The sequence below is a fragment of the Perognathus longimembris genome, chromosome 3, assembly GCF_023159225.1.
Source record: "Perognathus longimembris pacificus isolate PPM17 chromosome 3, ASM2315922v1, whole genome shotgun sequence".
NCBI lineage: Eukaryota > Metazoa > Chordata > Mammalia > Rodentia > Heteromyidae > Perognathus > Perognathus longimembris.
In genome coordinates, this window is record NC_063163.1 from 83,322,572 (window position 1) to 83,341,548 (window position 18,977).

The window sequence follows — 18,977 nt, forward strand, 5'->3', positions numbered from 1 at the left end:
CTAAGAAATGAGTCTGATGCACTGCACTCATCTACGGGCAAGTGGTGTGTGGGTGTGTCTCACCACCTTCCTATATAAAAGCAAGCCCACTGTATGAAAATTTTTCCAAAGAACTCTCAATCTAGTTTAATAATTCCTCTCCATCCACTGTCTCCATCACTTACAATTCATTGGGGGAAATAAAATGCAGCATCCTAACATTTCCGTGCATAAATCAGACACAATACCCCGAATCAAATGCCCACGACTCTGTTGGTAGCGGGCCCTGTATTATTCTCCCATTACAGAATTGGTTTTTTTTTTTTTTGCATGCAGAATGTATCTGGATAATTGAATGGACCGTCTTTCAACCCTCTTCTCCCTACGGAGGACCACAGGGAGACCCGTGGTTCGGGGCCCCTGGGCAGCTATGTGATGGCAGCGCAATGCCAGCGGAGAGCATCTCCCGCAGACAGATGCACTAGGGATCCGAAGCCGCGAGCGCTTCCCGTCCGTGCAACCAACACGACATGCAAAACGCCTTAGAACGGCAACGACAGGACCCTAGGGGGGACCACACCGAAGGGGTACACCGCGTTCTCACTTTACCTGGCCGGGACAATTCAGCAATCACAGCCGCGCAGTCACCTCCAGCCTAGCCAATCACCGGCCGGGCCGCAACGTCACGTGACTTCCGAGTGCTTCCGGCCTCCAGTTGGATTGAGGTCAGGTTTGCGTGCCCGAGTGCTAGGACCCGACCACAGATTCCCGCCCCTTTTCTCAAGATTTAACCAATAGGAAGGCGCCTCTTTTCAAAGCCCAATAGAGAAGAAGCCTGGTAGGATGAGGGCGGGAGTGATGACGCGAACGGGGCTGAGGCGGGGCTGGGGCCCGGAGCGGATCACGTGGGGCGGCGCGCACCGGCTGCCGGGAGCTGGCTGGACTGCTGGTCGCCCGGCGGGGCGCGGCGTGGGGGGCTGAGGCGCAGCGCGCGGTGGGCGTGAGGGGCCATGCCGCGGGGTCGGCGCCGGGATGGTGAACCTGGCGGCCATGGTGTGGCGCCGGCTGCTGCGGAAGCGGTGGGTGCTCGCGCTGGTCTTCGGGCTCTCGCTCGTCTACTTCCTCGGCAGCACCTTCAAGCAGGTCAGTGAATGGCCGCCGGGGGTCGCGGGGGGGGGGGGGACCCTGCCCGACTCACTGGGCCGGGGCCGGGAAGGCGGTGCTAGGCTCGGGCACAGCCGGGGCGCGAACCGTGACCTCGGGCCCTCCGGGTGCGATCGTCCTCGGAGCCGCCCGCTGTTTACGTTTGAGGGTACCCGGGTGACTCGCACCTCTGCCCTCCCCACCCTTTGATCCTCCTGCATCGAGGACTCCACGCCTTCATGGGCGTTGGTACCCCAAGGCTTGTTCCGAAGCCCCGACTTCAGCGCCAACACCCCCGCCCCTCCCAGGGTGCCCCTGAAGCCTGGGTGGTACCGCTGCTCTGATGGAGGTTTTAGAAGTTTTCACTCGCAAGGTCAGGTTCAAAGAAAAGATAGACACGAGCCGGGCGTTCGCGCCTGTCATCCTAGCTACTCTGGAGGCTGAGATCTGAGGATCGCGGTTCGAAGCCAACCCCTGGCAGAAAAGTCCTATCTCCAATAAGATGTGGTTAAAAGTGGCAGACCACGAGTCTTGAGCAAATAGAGCCCAGGGACCAGCGCCCAGGCCCTGAGTTCAAGTCCCACCACCGACCAAAAGAAATTAGAAGAGTGCCCATAAATACGCCTCTAATTGAAGCAGATTGTGGGGGACTCTATGGAAAGAGGACTGAGATTGTGTCCACCTGCCACCTTGGACTGACAGGGAGGCCCAGTGTTGGTGAGTAAACGGGGGAGGCTCCGTGTGTGGGTAATCATGTGACACTCCCCCTCAGTCCTGGGCACGGCTTCTGGATCTGGTGGGCCAGTGAGTGCTTTGGGCTGGACCTGGGTCCTCTGGCCTCCACTCTGTCTTCTCTGTGTGATTTCTAGCAGGGTCAATAACCAGCACAAGCTATTCATTTCCCCAATTTATAACTTCTGTCTAACCTGGTTAGGATGCCTCCAGTTCCCCTAATTACTTACTTGACTTTTTATTCCTCAAAACTTTTTTTTAAATTATTGTTTATTTATTTATTTTGCCAGTCCTTAGCCTTTTTGTTTGTTTTTGTTTTGTTTTTGTTGCCAGTCCTGGGGCGTGAACTGGGGGACTGAGCACTGTCTCTGGCTTCTTTTTGCTCAAGGCTAGCACTCTACCTCAAGCCACAGCATCAATTCCAGCTTTTTTCCATATATGTGGTGCTGAGGAATCGAACCCAGGGCTTCATGTATACGAGGCGAGCACTTTACCACTAGGCCATATTCCCAGCCCTCCTCAAAACTTTTTGAAGGTGAACTCATACAATTTATTTTCTTACCTGTGATGAAAAAATGTATTCCTAATGTTGTGCAGCCATCACTCCCACCACAGCAGCTCAGAGATTTCTTGTCAAACCCCACCCCATTCACAGCCACTCCCCATCCTTCCCTCCCCAGCCCCTGGCTGCCAACCTTCTGCTATCTCTTGATGTGTTTGGGTTTCATTCTTGGTCACAACAGAATTCCTCCCACCCCTCCTTTGTGGTGCTGGGGATAGAACCCAGGGCCCTGGTGCATGCTGGACAAGTGCTCCAGCACTGAGCTACATCCCCAGTGCCTGCATGTTTTTGAGAACAGGTTTCACTGTGTATCTCAGGCTGGCCTGGACCTTACCATGTCCTAGGCTGGTTTCAGGCTCTCCTCTCTTTGCCTCCTTGGTGCTGGGATTGCAGGTGAGCACCACCATGTTGAGTGAAAACAGAACTCTTGATTCTTCCACGGCTTGCTCTTCCTCAGTCTTCCTAGTCTAAGTGGCACTGTTACTGGTCATTGGACAGTTCAAATCACAGGTATGTCATTCTTTTCTTTGTATCATTCCATTCACCCAAAATATTGACTGTGTCTCTGCAGGTATCTGTATCTGTTCATTTCTCCTGCCTTCCTCCCTAGGCCAGGCCAGTATCCACTCTTGCCTGGACTGCTGCAGTAGCCCAGCAGGGAGTGATGGTCTTTAAGCTGGTCAGGAGCATGGTACTGCCCTAGGTGTAATTCTTTGAGTTTTGGTTATACAGTACAGATGAAACTCCAGATTGCACTCTGACATCTGTTTTTGTTTTTGTTTGTCATTTAACTTGGCTAACTGACCGTAACTGGTGACTCGAGCCATGCTTGGTGACCCGATGCACATTCCTTGCCCATAAGCTTTATAGTGGGAACCACTAACTAAACACATTTGTCGTTCATTTTCTTGTTTATCTGTCTCACCTCACCCCATCTTTGAATTTTCTTGAGAACAGAAACCTATGTATCTCATTCATAGACCCTCCGGCCCATGAGTACTGCCAGTCCCTTTACCAACAAGTATCTTTTCGTGGGCTGACTTTCTTTCTCCTCAGTCTGCCATCCTCCCACTACTTTTCCATTCCTGGCTCTGACACTACTGATTCTGCCCTGTCCTATAGTCATATTTTAAGAACTTCAGCATACCACCTTCATTTGATGACTGTCTTTTTCAACTTGTGATCCATAACTGTAATGTTTCTGGGTGATAGTGGTGGAATGATTGGGAAGCTCCAAAACTGTTACCAAAATTCTTACTTTGTAAATATCTCTTGATCTATTTCCTCTTCATCAGGAAGCACTGATCTGTGACCCTACTGTGTGTATCATTGCTCAGATAGGTCATTTTCCCCATGAGATGACTGACATCCATGACAGCATCAAAGCAAATGCAGGGCTCTTTTGAAAGTCCTTGAGACTTCATCTCTGGAAGAAACTAGGTGTGATATTAGACACCTGTTATCCTGCTTGTGGCAGGAAGCAGAAAATAGGTAGATTGTGGTCTAGGCATGCATCCTGACAGGGCAAAAAAGAGCTGGAGGTGTGATTCAAATGGTACAATACCTGCCTAGCAAGCAGGGAGCCCTGAATTCCTACTCCAGTACCACTACCACCAAAAAAAAAAAAGTAAAAGAAAATTAAGTGTGATATTGATTTGAGCAAGAAGAGCATTTGGCAGTTGAGTTTGGCAGCTTTTCCAAGGAGCACCCCATTTACCTGAGAGATTAAGCCAAATAACTGTAGTTGTTCAGAATTGGCCATGTAGAAGATAATTGCCTGAAGACTACTGAAGCGAGCTTGTTGCTTTACAGAAACATCTGACATTACTTGTTGGCAAAGGCAAAATTCAAGCTTTCAAGTGAAGATTAGAATTTTCGAAAAAGTATTTGCTCTTCCAAGTGTGTTAACTCCCCATCACCTAAAGCCTTTCCCATTAGATCACTCGTGGTATTAACAAATACGACTTTTTTGATAATGTGTAATGAAAATGTGTCCATATTTGGCTGATCTGCTTAAGATCTGTTCACAGCGTAAGACAGATTTGTAGATTTTACTGCAACAGTGCAGGGAAAATTCTATGATATGGTTTCAAGGCCAAATTCTGAAGTGTTTGGTAAGCTTTTTTGAGGCAATTCATGTTTGTTTAATTATATCAACTCACTTTACATTTACCATTCAGTAGTTCTAAGAAAATCATAGTTGGCTGGCCACCTTCAGTCAAGTATTAGATAGAACATTTTGATGAACTTTCTAACTCTGCACACACACACCCTTCCCCCCAGTTCTAAGCAATTGCAACTGGATAGTTGCTGTAGGTTTGTGCATTCTGGGTATTGGATATAGCCATTGTCCTGAATATGTGGTCTTTTATGACTGGCATCTTCCAGTTGGCTCATGCTTTTGGGATTCAGCCAGGCATTACATGGATCAGAACTTTTTTTTTTTCCATTCGAGGGGCTTGAACTCAGGACCTGGGTGCCATCCCTGAGCTCTTTCACTCAAGGCTAGTTCTTCACTACTTTTAGCCACAGCACTACTTCTGGTTTTGTGGTAGTTAATTGGAGATAAGAGTCTCATGGACTTTCCTGCCTGGGCTGGCTTCAAACTGCAATCAGATCTCAGCCTCTTGAGTAGCTAGGATTACAGGTGTGAGCCACCGGTGCCCAGCGGATCAGAACTTTTGTGTCCCGGTTGTGAACATCTGCCATGTTCTGTGCATCTGTCAGGATGGATGTCTGGTGGATTCCAGGTTGTCGGTGCCCACGCTTTTGTACCTCTTGGGTCCATACCTAAGGGTGGACTTGCTGGGTCAGTAGTTAAACCTCTTTAGCTTTCTGAGGAACTGTGGAGCTGTTTTCTTTCTCCAGGCTTGGCGCTGTTTTGTGGTGAACTTGTAAGAACCCATATGTCTGGCTTTTGGTGTCCAGTGTGGTGAATATCATCTTCCACCATGGCTGTTACAGCCCCGACCTACTCAGCTCCATCACTGCAAAAGGGGGACTTCCTCCCATGCCTCAACCTGAACAGCAGAGAGGACAGACTGAATGCAAAGCCACCCCCAGGAGCTCAGCCAAACATTGCAGAGATTCTCAGCAGTAGCAAAGAAGGGCCCCTTTTCTCACTAAGTTGTTTTTTGGAAGCCATATTTTTTTTCACAAAAAAGGTGCTGATAGCTGGCGCCCTGGTGACTCACACCTATAATCCTAGCTACCCAGGCTGCTGAGATCTTGAGGATAGTGGTTCAAAGCCAGCCCAGGCAAGAAAGGCCACAAGACTTTAATCTCCATTTAACCACCAGAAAAGCAGAAGTGGTCCTATGGCTCAAAGTGGTAGAGTGCTAGCCTTGAGTGGAAGAGCTCAGGGATGGCACCCAGGCCCTGAGTTCAAGCCCCACAACTAACCAAAAAAAAAAAAAGTGCTAACATATCAGAAGTTCATTATCATTTTGTAGTGAATAAAAGCTTGATTTAAAGTAAGTACGTTGGGAGTTTATGTTTTGATTTTTTTTTTTTTCCCGTTCTTGGGGCTTGAATTCAGGGCATGGGCACTGTCCCTGAACGTCTTTTGCTCAAGGCTAGCAGTCACGAGTCACCTAAGCACAGTAGTGTGCAAGTGTGAGAGGGGCCTGGGACAAAACGTTGGCCCGTGCTGGCTGAGGGCTCATGTCTGTCCTTGCCTTTGCTATAGACTATGAGACTTCAGTCTTGGCCATCTACCACCTGGGGATGATGAACAGTTCCAGGTGCCCAGGGTTCCCGTGGTTAGGGTACTGGGTTCCACAGCAGGTGTGGAGGGGCACCTGTAGGCCAGGCATACTGCTGGATATTGAATGTTGGAGTCAGAGCCTGGAACCAAGCTTGCCAAGTCCCCTCTTGCATGCCTGGGAAAAAGACAAAAACAAGGTGATTTCAGATATGATTTATGATACAAACAATAACCCAGGATAATGTCATGGAGTGAGACCCCAGGGTTGGAGCGAGAGAGTCCTGGCTAGCCTCTCCTCTGCCTTAACCAATGTCCTCCAGCATTCCCATGGTGCAGCTCAGGGCCATTTGCATAACTCCCAAAAGCTTGAAAGTAATTACGTATGTAAATTGGTGCCCACTTAGACATTGCCTCCAGTGAAGTGTAGTAAATCCTAAGAGACGGTTGCTAATCTGACTTGTTGCTTTGTTTTTGCTCTGATTTCCAGGGGGAGGGTGTGAAAGAGGCTGGAGACTGGTCACCCTGCTCTGCCCATGGGGCCTAGATTCCTCCTGCCAGCTTTCCTGCGGGGTGTCTTCACATAGTTGAGCCATGGTGCCTCTTTTCTATCATCAGGCAGGCCAGCCAGAGCCCTTATCTCCTCTTACTTTTTTGGGGGGGCGGGGAGGTGGCTGGGGGGGGCTTATAGTACTCCTTTGAGTCACAGAAGTGCCTGATGCTTTACTGCTCACACAACACAAGGACATTTATTGCCTTTGACCCCCATGGTAACCCTGGAAAATACACAGCCAGGTTAGTAATGCACCTTTATAGATAGGGGGCCTTGGGCAAGCAACCATTCCAGTGTCTCCTCACCGAGCTCTGCTCCTTTGCCCCCTTGCGCCCCTCCCAGGTGGATGCCCCATAGCATCTGCCTGCACTGATGCGGTGCATGCTTCCTAGCCACAGGTGCTGAGAGAACTTGACTTGGCCAAGAGAAACTGACCTCCTTGTCTCTGTCCTTAGCACTTTGCAAAAATCCCTCACAATGCAGACACTTCACCCATGTGGTGCAAACGGGAGAGTTTAGAGCTCTCCTCTGATGGAGGAATATTCTCAGCGTTCCCTAGACTCTGCCAGCCAGAAGGGTACATCAGAGGCACATAGGCATTGTGCCCTTGGGAAGGAGCACTTTCAACCTCTTGCTGAGAGCCTGTTTACTGCCCTCCGATGATCTCTGTACCCAATAGTCTATGGGTATTAGTTTATCCACAGTAGCATTTGCAGCTCAGCTGAGTTCACATACAGCTTGATTATGCAGCGAGCTTACTGGATCCCAGCAGAGCAGTGAGGAGGCATTTACAGGTAGTTAGGCAGTGGGCACCTGAGTGATTTGTTTCCTTTCCCTTGACGGTGCGTTCAGCGCCGCCTCTGGTGCTGAGGACCAACTGCACATGTTGTTTTTGAATTACCACCCTGTGCCAGCTAGTGCCAGTCTTTAAGAGAAACAAAGAGAGCAGAGTAGAGGGCTGGGAATATGGCCTAGTGGCAAGAGTGCTTGAAGCCCTGGGTTCCATTCCTCACCACCACATATATAGAAAAGGGCCAAAAGTGGTGCTATGGCTCAAGTGGCACAGTGCTAGCCTTGAGCAAAAAGAAGCCAGGGACAGTGCTCAGGCCCTGAATCCAAGCTCCAGGACTGGCAAAAGAAAAAAAAGAAAGAGGGTAGAGTAGAAATGAAAGCCACTTTCAGGATGGTTTTGCATTTGGCAAAGAAGGGGTTGTGGTAAAAGAAAGAAGGATTTGTGATCACTATTACGCAAATGCTGGTAGTATTACAAATGGTAAGTAAAACTTCTGAGAAGTTATCTGACACAATCTAGTATTTAACTCATAAATTGTCCAAGATATTTTTTTTCTTTCGGGGGGTGGGGGGAGCTGTCCTGGAGCCTCTCTGTGCTCAAAGCTAGCACTCTGCCACTTGAGTCACAACACTTCTGGTTTTTGAGTGGTTAATTGGAGATAAGAATCTCACTGGGACTTTTCTGCCCATGCTGGCTTTGAACTGCAATCCTCAGATCTCAGCCTCCTGGGTAGCTAGTATTACAGGTATGAGCCCCTGATGCTTGGCTACAAGAGAATTTTTAAAAGGCTCTCATTTAGTTGCATTCCCACCTATGATACAGAAACCTGGGGCCTAATGTTGCTAAGGAGGGACATTATTAAGTGATGGCTCATCAGTACCATGGGCTAGTCCACAGCCCTATAAACGTGAGGATCTGGGCCATGGTGGTGCTGGAGAGTGTCTTACAGCTCAGTGTCAAGCAGGGCTGAGTGTAAAACACTCAGTAATTTGTGAGTATAACAGTGAGTATACAGAGTTTAATTTGTGGTACAAACAGATCAGAAGTTAATATGCAAAACAAACACTTCAGTGATGGGTTTGTAGGTAATTTCTTCAGTGTTGGTAATCATGCTTCTTTTAAATAAACCTCTTTTTTTTTTTGCCTGACGCTGGAATTCACTTTATGCTCATTGGCTCCCACCACCTGAGCTATGCTTCTTCTCCCTCTATTTTGGGACAATTACAGTTTTATAGAAATGTTACAAGAATGGTACATTACCTGTAGAGTCTACAGTGTAGACCCTTTGCTTAGTTTCTCCTGTTGATAATAGTAAGCATAGGTTGTTGTTGTAGTTTATGCTAAATTAAGGATACCCAGAAAATGATTGAAAATTTTTTTCTTTTTTCTTTTTTTGTGGGTTTGGAGTTTGAACTTAGGACTTATGCTTGCCAGGCAGATGTTCTACTGCCTAACCATGCCTCTAGCCCTCTTTTTGTGCTCTTGAGATAGTGAGGTTATTACTTACGTAGGGTCTTGCTTCCCACCTGGGCTGTAATCTGCCTATCTTAGGCTTCTGGTCATGGCTAGGATAGCAGGTGTATGCCACCAGGCCCAGCTCTGGTGTGAGATGGACTCTCAAGAACTTTTTCCTGCCTTCGAACTGCAATCCTGTCAGACTCAAGATTATAGGTGTGAGCTGCTGGCACATGGCCTTGAGGATGATTTCAGTCATCATTTGTCACTCCCAGGGTGTAGTCACAGCCTGTCATTTGCTTCCTTTCTCAGTTGTGGGTATACATTACCGTAACTATAGCTGCATATATAGCATGTGCACATTATTCCGCACCTGGCTTTCCTGCTTAGCACACTACAGACATCTAGTGGTGTCAGCCCGGCTATTGATTAAAGTTAGGGACTTGCAGCATCTTGGCCTGCAGGCCTCGTCCACAGAGGTTTTGGCAAGTGGGTGTGGCCTCCGGAGGCTGTTTTGAGCCCCGCATGTAGCTGATTTGCATGTGGTTGGGCCTGCTCCTCAAGAGCAAGGGTGTCTTTTGGGTCAAGGGCTGGTACAGCGGTCTGTGCCATATCTAGTCATTTCCCTGTCCTCAGCCTAACCAGCTTTTCCCTCCCAGTTAAACACTGTTGTGGTAAACTTTCCTGGGTGTCTTGTACACCAGTGCTCAAGCACTATATTTGCATATTTTAAATATTAATTGCTCTTTCCAGATTACTTTCTTAAAGAAACTTTAGTAACTATAAAGTTCATTTCTTTCCTTTTTTTTGGTATAGAAATGTTGCTTTAGATTTCTTTTGCTTCAGAAAAAGAAAGACTCGCCAGGCCTTTCTCAGTGATGAACATCCTAGAACTTTGTTGGAACGGGGGACGCTTAACTCACACGAAAGCCTTTGGGATGGTGTTGTGTAATTGGGTTGTTTTCCTGAAATAATTGGAAGCAGAGGTGGTTGTCCCATGTGGGGGCTTGTTTTCTAGTTCCTTTCTGGAAAGGTAGTTTGAGAGTTTGCTGGCCGCCTGGCCTGGCTTCCAGGCTGGGAGGGGTAAGGCCTTACCCAGGGCAGTCCTGTCTCCCAGGAGACCCTGGAGGCTTTCTGTGCTCCATGCTGCTCCAGCCTCAGCCCTGCTGTAGTTCCCTGTATGCCGGCCACCAGCATGCCTGGCAGTGCAGATGGACTGTGGCCCCCTTGTGTCTGATTACCATCCTGCCCACAACCGCAAAGCAGTTTCCTCTTCCATTTCTCAAGTTTGGTGTCCTGTTTATTTTAGAGTGCTGGGGTTTAAGCTCTTAGGCTGGTCTGGAACTGTGATCCCCCTATTTCCCCTTCTCAGGTAGCTCGGATTACCAAGATGAGCTTCTGTGCCTGGCTGTGTATCTGAATTGAAAGGCAACATTTTTTAAAGGTCAAAACTTTTCCCTCCAAATTAAAGAACAATCTTTTCTACGTATTTATAAATAATGTGAATATCATTCCAGGGCCCGGCCTGTGGTACCCAGTGGGAGCACCACCCTAGCCTCCTGCTGTGTTCCGCTAGTTGGTGACTTTGCTCCAAAGCCACTTGTGTCAGGAGAATGCTAGCTTCTCAGTATGAATGGGGTCTCACTGTGCTTTTGAGGAGACTTGGTGAGATAGTAAGGAGAGCCAAATTAACCTCATTAACCTCATTGTCTCGTAGGAGGAGCGGGCTGTGAGAGACCGGAGTCTCCTCCAGGTTCAAGACCACGAGCAGCCCATTCCATGGAAGGTGCAGTTTAACCTGGGGAACAGCAGCCGGCCGAGCAATCAGTGCCGTAACTCCATTCAAGGCAAGCACCTCATCACGGATGAGCTGGGTACGTAGGCCCTTCCTCCCACAGTGCACCGGCACAGCACTGTAGGCTGTCTGTGGAGCCTGGGCTTGATCAAGGTCCATCTGCAGTGCAGTCCCCTTCCCATTTCCCAGCACTTCTCAGATCTGCCTCTGAGGCCTGCCTCTTTGTTCCAGGTTCCCTTCCGCCACAGAGGGTCAGAATGGAGACCTGCCTCCTAGCTCTGACAATTTACCCCTGCCTGCAATCGACTGGGCTAAGTTAGCCCTGTCCCTAGGCCCCGCCCAGCCCCAGCCTTCTTCGATCTTGAGAATCTTCCTCTCTTGTGTTCTAGCCCTTTGGTATGGCTGCCCTGGGCTGCTGGTTTCATGCCAAGGTTCTTTCTGCTTTCAGGCTATGTCTGTGAGAGGAAGAACCTGCTGGCCAATGGCTGTTGCGACACCAGTGTCCCCAGCACGAAGCAGTTCTGCTGTGATGGCTGCCTGGCCAGCGGCTGCTGTGGAGCCTACGAGCACTGTGTCTCGTGCTGCCTGCAGCCCAGCAAGGTATGATCCCAGGTGCTCCTGCCCTGGGCTCTTCCCTGATGCCGTCCTCATTGTGGAACTCAGGAAGGAGCTTTGTAGACAGTGGGCAGCTGCCTCAGGGCCTGCTGAGTGGCCACTGTGTGCTAATCATGTCCAGAGAATAATGATGCTCGCCCCACCCCCTCTTAGGGAGCCAGGGATACCCCAGCATGCCTTGTGCTGCCTTGGCCTGGAATTCTTCCTAACTTTGGTTTCCATAGCAACTTCTCCTGGAGCGCTTCCTCAACCGGGCTGCAGTGGCCTTCCAGAACCTGTTCATGGCAGTGGAAGACCACTTCGAATTGTGCTTGGCTAAGTGCAGGACCTCGTCCCAGGTGAGAAGTGGTGGGCACCATCACTAGCTGGGGGAGGCGCAAGCCGCTGCTGGCAAGAACTAGCGAGTACCCGGTAGGCAAGGCGTGGACACGGTGCAGGAGAGAAGGCAGGGGCTCCAGTGAAGCTGGGTGATGCTTTGGTAGAGTGACAGTACTCTGGCTGTTCGCATGGGGTTTTCCGCATTTGGAGAGTAAGGCATTTACATTAGGTCAGTGCCGGGCTAGATTCACCTCCCCTGGTGCGGGGATGCTAAGCTTACTTACTCCCTTATCAGACTCCCCTTTTCACCCTCTCCCCTGAGCGAAGGGACACGGGTAAGCCTAAAGTGCACGTGGCTGAACGAGATCCCCTTTTCCTCCCTCCTTACCCACCAAGGAAGCCAGGCACACACGGATCTCGGAGATGCTTCGGAGAGCAATACGGTTTATTCGGGAGGGGCTCACAGTAATATAGTAGTGATGACGAGGATTGAGCATGAGCTGGCGATAGGCTGGCGAGCTTGTCCGTCCAAGAGCAGCTCCCAAGGACCTCCCTCATGGGCTAACATCACTTCCCATAGTACTGCCCTCTGGGCAAAGCCCTCGAAAAGGGAGAAGGGAGCACGTGTGCTCCGCTGGCACAAGGTGGGGGATGGTCTCAAAGCTACCCCTTCTAGTTCCGGACCCAGAAGGAGATAGGTGTGGCTCACTTCCACACTGCCCCAGGGGTGGGGGAAGGGCGGCGTCTTGGAGCGCTCTCATCGCCTTTCCCCCCTTAAGGCCAAGATGAATCCCCAACAGGTCAGGGCCTAACCAGTTGTGTTTCTTGTCCTCTAACTACAAGTGTAAAATTACCTTTCCAAGTCCAGTGGCCCCTGGTAGTCTGACTCCTAAGAGGTGCTTTCTTGTCTGCCTGGAAGCTGATGGAGGCTTTCCAACAGCTGTGCTCACAATAAGTGGTGGTTTGTAGTGGGACAGAGTTGTGGTTTACTTTAGGATCCAAAGGATATGTGGCACGTTTTAGGGAAGGCGCAGACTGCCATGCACCTGCCACTGAGAGCGCCTGCCTAAGTCATTCTGGCATATCCAGAGTTTTTCTGGCCTTGTCTGAGATACACCATTCCTTGGAGCTCTTGTGCTCTTTTCCAGGTTCCTGTGATCCCTTTCTGTGTCTTGGGGTTGCTCTGAGAGCACCCAGGCAGGCTCCTTGAGTCTTTCAGGGATGTAGTACATGCCTGAAAGCACTGAGATGTTCCCGATGGTCTCAGTTGTCTGAAGAGCTTCCTGCCTGGATGTACTTCAGCAGGGGCATGGGAAAGGCTGACCTCGAGCACGTACTCACACCCTGCCCACCCCTCTGACAAGCACCAGAAAAGGCCGACAGAACCCAGGACTTCCTTCTGGTCTTAGGCAGAGCTACTCTACTTTTCAATTTTATCTTTTTATTGTGAATGGAGAACTCCCAAGTGCCATTCTGTCCTCCCCGCCATGCCCAGGGAGAAGACTGGGTTGGATTAATACTTACACTTCAGTCACTAAGCATTGGTTCTAGGCCAATTTATAACCCCTGACTAGCCAAAAACTCAAGTTGCTTGTCTGAAAACAAGATGCTGAAAATTGAGTCTGTTTTAGGGTGTGTCTCCTAATGCCTACCTTCCAGTCTGTATGAGCTTCCTGGAAGGGATCTGACCTGCATCTCTAGTCTCTGAAGGGCTGGGCTGAGTGCAAACACCCATTGGGTCTTCGTCTATTTTGGATAATTTGAGAAGAAGTAGTTGTCTCGAGCTGCCTAGGTGACCTCCAGGTGGTTAGAAAGCTCCCTGCTGGACAGAGGAAGTGGTAGCCTCAGGGAGTTGGAAGTCTGTGTTCACGTTCCTTGTTAACATCTCTGCAGAGCATCCCTCTTTGTTCCAGAAAGTTCCTGGGAAGGCATACACACATTTGGAGGTGGAGTAGGCAGCCTCCTGCAGGGAGTGTGGTGGGAACCTGGTTGCCCTGTCGTCCCTCACCACGCTCCTGTCTTCTTTTGCCAACAGAGCGTGCAGCATGAGAACACGTACCGGGACCCCATAGCGAAGTACTGCTACGGAGAGAGCCCACCCGAGCTCTTCCCCGCCTGATGGGCTGGCTGTGTGCACATGGAGTCTGCAGAACTCAGGCCTGGAGCCAGACTTCCCAGCCCAGGCTGGGCCACTGCCCGAGGACATAGTGGACGGTATTGGGAGGGCCACATCCTGTGGCCTCCTGTGGCGGTGCTTAGCACCTCGCTAGGCCACATGTTGGAGCTCTTCTGTGAAGCCGAGGGAGCCTGCAGCAGTGCCCATCAGGGAAGGAGCGCAACTGCCCTGGGGTCCTGCTGCCCTTGGCACCTGCAGGGGCCTGTGACCATCACCGGGGGCCGGCTCCATTGGGCCATCACTGTACAATTATTTATTGGACTTCTTTGGAGTCATGGAGGAAATACAGTGTTTGTGTAGGAAATGCCTTGCTGTTCTAGCTCAGTGTATGCAGAGGTTGTGTCACCACTTTTCTTGTGTTGTGTTGTTGCAAGAGTGAAGTGCCCCCCACCCTATGAAAGGCTTACTCCCAAGAGTGTGGGTCTTCTCTTGTGGTAGTTATTTTTGGTGGTGTTTTCACATTTTGAGTCAGCCTTGAGCACAATCTCATAACCATGTCTCATCACCTACATCTATCCACACCTTAGGGTGCTGGTCATTTGGAATCCTGGTGGAATGACCAGCAGTCCTCCCACTTCTGAAGCCTGGAGTGCTTTGCTTGGGGTTAGGCTAGGCTTATGGACTTGGAGGGGGACACATCTCCAGGGTCCCCACCTTCCTGGGCCACCCCAGTGCATGTAGCCTGTCCCCCTGGTCCTGCCATGGTCCATATGGGACATCCAGCTCCTGCTTATACACTCATTCTTTGTGCTGCTCGCCTCCCGGGGCAGTACTGTGGAAGGCTTGTAAAGGCCTTGTCTCTCTTGCGTGGAAGAGGTGTATGGCCTCCAGGGTCCCCACTGCGGGATAACGAGGAAATCCAGACAAGGGTTCATCTGTGACTCAGGCCACAGCCCAGGTCCACTAGCAGCCCTAGGAGAAGCGGGTAGATTTCAGTGTCACACCAGATGCGGGACAGGGTGCACACCTAGCCACAGCAGTTTCATTTGGCCATGGTGTATGGATTTTTGTACTTGCTTCAGGCACGGGCACCATTTGGGGAATTGACCACACTAGCAAGCTACCTCTAGCACTTGGCCTGGCCTCCCTGGCCTGCCTACTTGCCTGCCCACGTTGGCCTCCCACTTCCTGGATGGTGTCCAGAATCAAGGGCCTTTCATTGTGTTGTGTGACCGTTCTGGCAGTTTAGGAAAAGGTTCTGGAACGACTGGAAATCCCTTTGGGTGCATAAGGTGTAGAATGTTGGAAAGATGACTCCAATGGTCATCTCAAACATCACCTCCATTTGTGTCATGCTGTGCTGTGGTGGGAGCTGTAAGCATGCAGAGCAGAGGAGGGGCCTGAGACGGGTGTGAAGAAGGCGGGCTGACCTCAAACCACACCTAGGCCACTTCCCCTTCCCCTGTGACTTTTTCTAGACAGCAGCTGTGTGCATATGTGATGTTTCAGTCTCCACACAGTGGCACTATCATCTACTACCATCATGGAACACTCTAGGCCATTGTTTCCTGAGCTTGTGGTTTTTCTACAAGCAACACATGACTGTGTGTGTGTGTGTGTGTGTGTGTGTGTGTGTGTGTGTGTGTGAGATGTGTCAGGCTTCCCTGGCTTGTGGTTTTTCTACAAGCAACACATGACTCTGTGTGTGTGTGTGTGTGTGTGTGTGTGTGTGTGTGTGTGTGTGTGTGTGTGTGTGTGTGTGTGTGTGTGTGTGATGTGTCAGGCTTCCCTGGGCCATTTTTACCAACCCAACAGTAGTGTGGGTAGAGCACCAGTTCCGCCATTCTTCGGGTAGCCTTGTGTTGATTGTTTTTAAACACTTTCCTAAGATTTCAGTGTTGAAATTTGTATTTATGTCTATGTTATTGCTAATATTAGTATCGTTACTTTGATAGTACTGGGGATTGAATCCAGGGCTACATGAGCCATGCCCCAGCTTTTTTTTTTTTTTATAATTATCTTTTAATTGTAATATTCCTCACATGTAAAACTTGATTTGCTTTTTGCACCTGTATGTAAGTCTGTCCGCAAGTTGAGCAATAATACACAAGTGCTGTGTTCACTTCTGTTTGATTATTTTTTGCACGTTTTGGTTGGCTATTTACCAGTTTTCTATGGTGAGTCACCTCTTTATGATGTGGCCTGTCTTTTTCTCCCTTTCCTAAGGGCTAGTAAAGAGCATTTTTACATGAATGAAGCCTTACGTCCTTGGATTTCCAGTCCTGTGATATTTTGGAGCAAGTAGCTCACATTTTCTTAAACTTGTGAAAATGTCTGGAGGCATTCTTGTCACAGCTAGAGGGAGGAAGTATTCCCAGCACCCCACAGGTGGAGGGCAGGTTACCCACCATGCTGTGTGCCCAGGACATCCCACAACCCGGGATGTGCTGGCCTTGGTCTGAGGGGAGAAGTTGGAGTCTGGTTTCTTATCTGTCCCCGAGGCTGAATGGAGAGTTCTAGTTCCGAGTGCTGACTTCATTACTGCTGGCCTGGCGTTCTGCAATGAAGAGCTGCTGATTAAATTACCCACGATCACCACAGGACTCGCTCCTTTCTCACAGGTCTGTGCGGCTCGGTTCTGCCCGAGGCTCAGCATCTTCTGCCACAGCGATCTTCCTCACTGTGCTCCTCACCCCACCTGTCTTTAGGGTGAGGCCTAGACTTAGCACCTGCCTTCCTCCTTGACCCTTGGGGCTCCCAGCCAAAGCAGTAGGGGCGGAAGGGAGGGGATAGGAAGGCTGTTACTATAGAGTTTGTTCAGCAAACTGGTCATTCTAAGAAAGATGTCATAGGTAAAATGCTATGGGCTTTCTCCCTAACGGTGTCTCTCCTGCCCTAATGGCGTGTGGGTTTCCAGGCAGTGTCTTCTGGCTGTGGTTTATGCATAGTTTATCAAAGCGACCACAGCTTTGGGGGGCAGCTTTGCCCTCACTCAGTCATGTGTCTGCAACTTTTCAGGACATGAAAGGGAACAAGTGGCTGAGGGTGGGCTGGGAGTCCACTTCTCAGCCAAACCCCAGCAGTTCTTTACAACTTGATTCATCTCTACTGTTAGAGTTGGACTCCTGCACCGCTTGCCAATCCAAAATAAGAGCTGTTAATACTGCAGTGAAACAACAGTTCAGTTAAACAACCGGCAAGGCAGTAGTGCAAGCAATACTAGCTTAGTCATGCTATTTCTCAAGGCTGTGCCTATGGGACCCAGAGGACAATACATCACTGCTAGACATGCATCCTTGATAAGTGGGAGCTTGAAGTCAGCTTGGACACTGTCCATGAGCTTTTGTGCTCAAGGCTATCTCTACCACTTTGAGCCACAACTCCAGTTTTCTGTGGTGATGAGAGTCTCATGGACTTTGCTACCTGGGCTGGATTTGAACTGCGATCCTCTAATATCAGCCTCCCGAGTAGCTAGGATTACAGGCCAGCACAACCTCTGTTTGTTTTGTTTTGTTTTGTTTTGTTTGCCAGTCCTGGGGCCTGAGCACTGTCCCTGGCTTCTTTTTTTTGTTTTTTTTTTTTTTTTTTTTTGCTCAAGGCTAGCACTCTACCCTCTTGAGCCACAGTGCCACTTCTGGATTTTTCCATATATGTGGTGCTGAGGAATCGAACCCAGGGCTTCATGAATGCAAGGCAAGCACTCTACCTCTAGGCCATATTCCCAGTCCTGCAACTTCTGCTGTTTTTAAATGTGTTCCTGGGCATCTTCTGGCAGGTACTGTTTGGACCTGGGGTCTGCAGTGCTTCCCTCCAGAAGCATGGGAACCCCCACCCATGCTGGACTCAGTTTCCCCTGGGGCATATTCTCTGCAGCCCTTTAGGATGAGCACCTTGGCCTTTTCCCTGACATCTGGACCTGCCTGGCTTTGCCTGCAGCCTGCTTAGTGCCAGCTTGGGAGCCAAAGATAAATAGTCTGGAGGCAGCATAGCAGTTGGCTGGGCTAATTTATTTGACACAAATAAGCTCATTGACCTGATTTAGCACCGGGAAGAACTGTGGAGCGAGTCAGATGTGATCTTCAAGCCCTTCTTTCTCGTCAGCTCCTGAGAACTGGAGGGGTGGTAGCACAGAGGACACTTGTGGGTGCCATTTCCGGGAAGAGGAGCGAGGGAGAGGAGGAGGAGGAGGAGGAGGGAGGGAGGGAGGCCACACGGAACCACACATAAGCAGTTACTCTTTCTGCCACTTGGTGGCACCAGTTCCCCAGCTTTCTGTCCTCAGCCTGGGCCTGTCCGAAAACAATAGGACTGTTTTGTAGATAGAGGCCATCAGAGGATGACAAACCAGGTCCTGGCACCTTGTGGGCAGGGATTCAGGAAAGGGGTCCTCCAGAGAAGAAAGTGAGTCTACTGCTGGTGCTGACCTCGTGCCCAGGGCTGCCCCTTTCTCTGCCTCTGCTGCCCACCAAGAACAAAAAACATAGGCAAGTTCTCTTGGCCACCCTCACTGTGACAAAGGGCACTGTCTGGACACTGTGTGCTCTATCATGTGTGAGCTGCCTGTGCAGCGAGAGGAAACGTGAATGCCTGCTCAGTGCCATGCCATTAGGTGTGGGAGTCACAGTGAACTCCAGCCTGAATAGCTTCACAGCACTGAAGTGTAGCTGGCTCCAGGGGCAGAGAACACACAGCTGATGCCTCCTGCAGCAGGCTGTGCCAGACTCGCGGAGCACATTCTTATGGTGAAGAGAATTCAGAGCCTAAGTGTTTTGTATACCTCACACGGGCCCTCTTTGCTCAAACCTCGCGGGTGACTGGAAGCAGATCTCTTGCTCCCAAACAAGGTCATGTGTGTCCACAGCGTAGGAAATTCCACCTGGGCTTGGAGCCCTAAGCAAGCACCCTCATTGGAGGACGGTGGACTTGGCCTCCTCCTGAAGTTTGTTTGGCTCTGGGCTAGCGTCGTACTTGCTTGCTTTAGGTGAAGTGTCTCCCCCTCCCAGCAATGGCAACCAGGCTGGGTACTGTGGTCCTTGGTCCACAGTCCTCCAAGGCGCCGCGCTCCCAGTTGATCTGTGAGTCCCGAGGCCATTGCTGACAGGGAGGCAGGGAGAGCTGCTGTACCAGGGGTCTTCCTGGAGCAGTGCGAACAGGAAGACACACACAGGACGCACACAGGCCTCAACCAGTTCCGGAAACACTGGTCTAACCCA

At 50.1% G+C, this 18,977-nt stretch overlaps 1 protein-coding gene across 1 annotated transcript; it reads left to right on the forward strand.

Moving 5' to 3' along the window:
* The first annotated feature begins 918 nt into the window (after window positions 1-918).
* Spring1 (SREBF pathway regulator in golgi 1) lies at window positions 919-15,449 on the forward strand. Its single transcript, XM_048342887.1, has 5 exons — window positions 919-1,122; window positions 10,638-10,794; window positions 11,164-11,315; window positions 11,555-11,668; window positions 13,684-15,449. Exons 1-5 carry the CDS (start codon window positions 1,012-1,014, stop codon window positions 13,765-13,767), a joined length of 618 nt encoding a protein of 205 aa, XP_048198844.1. The 5' UTR covers window positions 919-1,011; the 3' UTR covers window positions 13,768-15,449.
* Window positions 15,450-18,977: the final 3,528 nt, after the last annotated feature.

Coding starts and splice junctions, on each gene's coding strand:
- Spring1 (XM_048342887.1), top strand. CDS start 1,012: ATGGTGAACCTGGCGGCCATGGTGTGGCGCCGGCTGCTGCGGAAGCGG. Junction 11,316..11,554: donor GCTGCCTGCAGCCCAGCAAG/GTATGATCCCAG, acceptor TGGTTTCCATAG/CAACTTCTCCTGGAGCGCTT. Junction 11,669..13,683: donor AGTGCAGGACCTCGTCCCAG/GTGAGAAGTGGT, acceptor TTTTGCCAACAG/AGCGTGCAGCATGAGAACAC.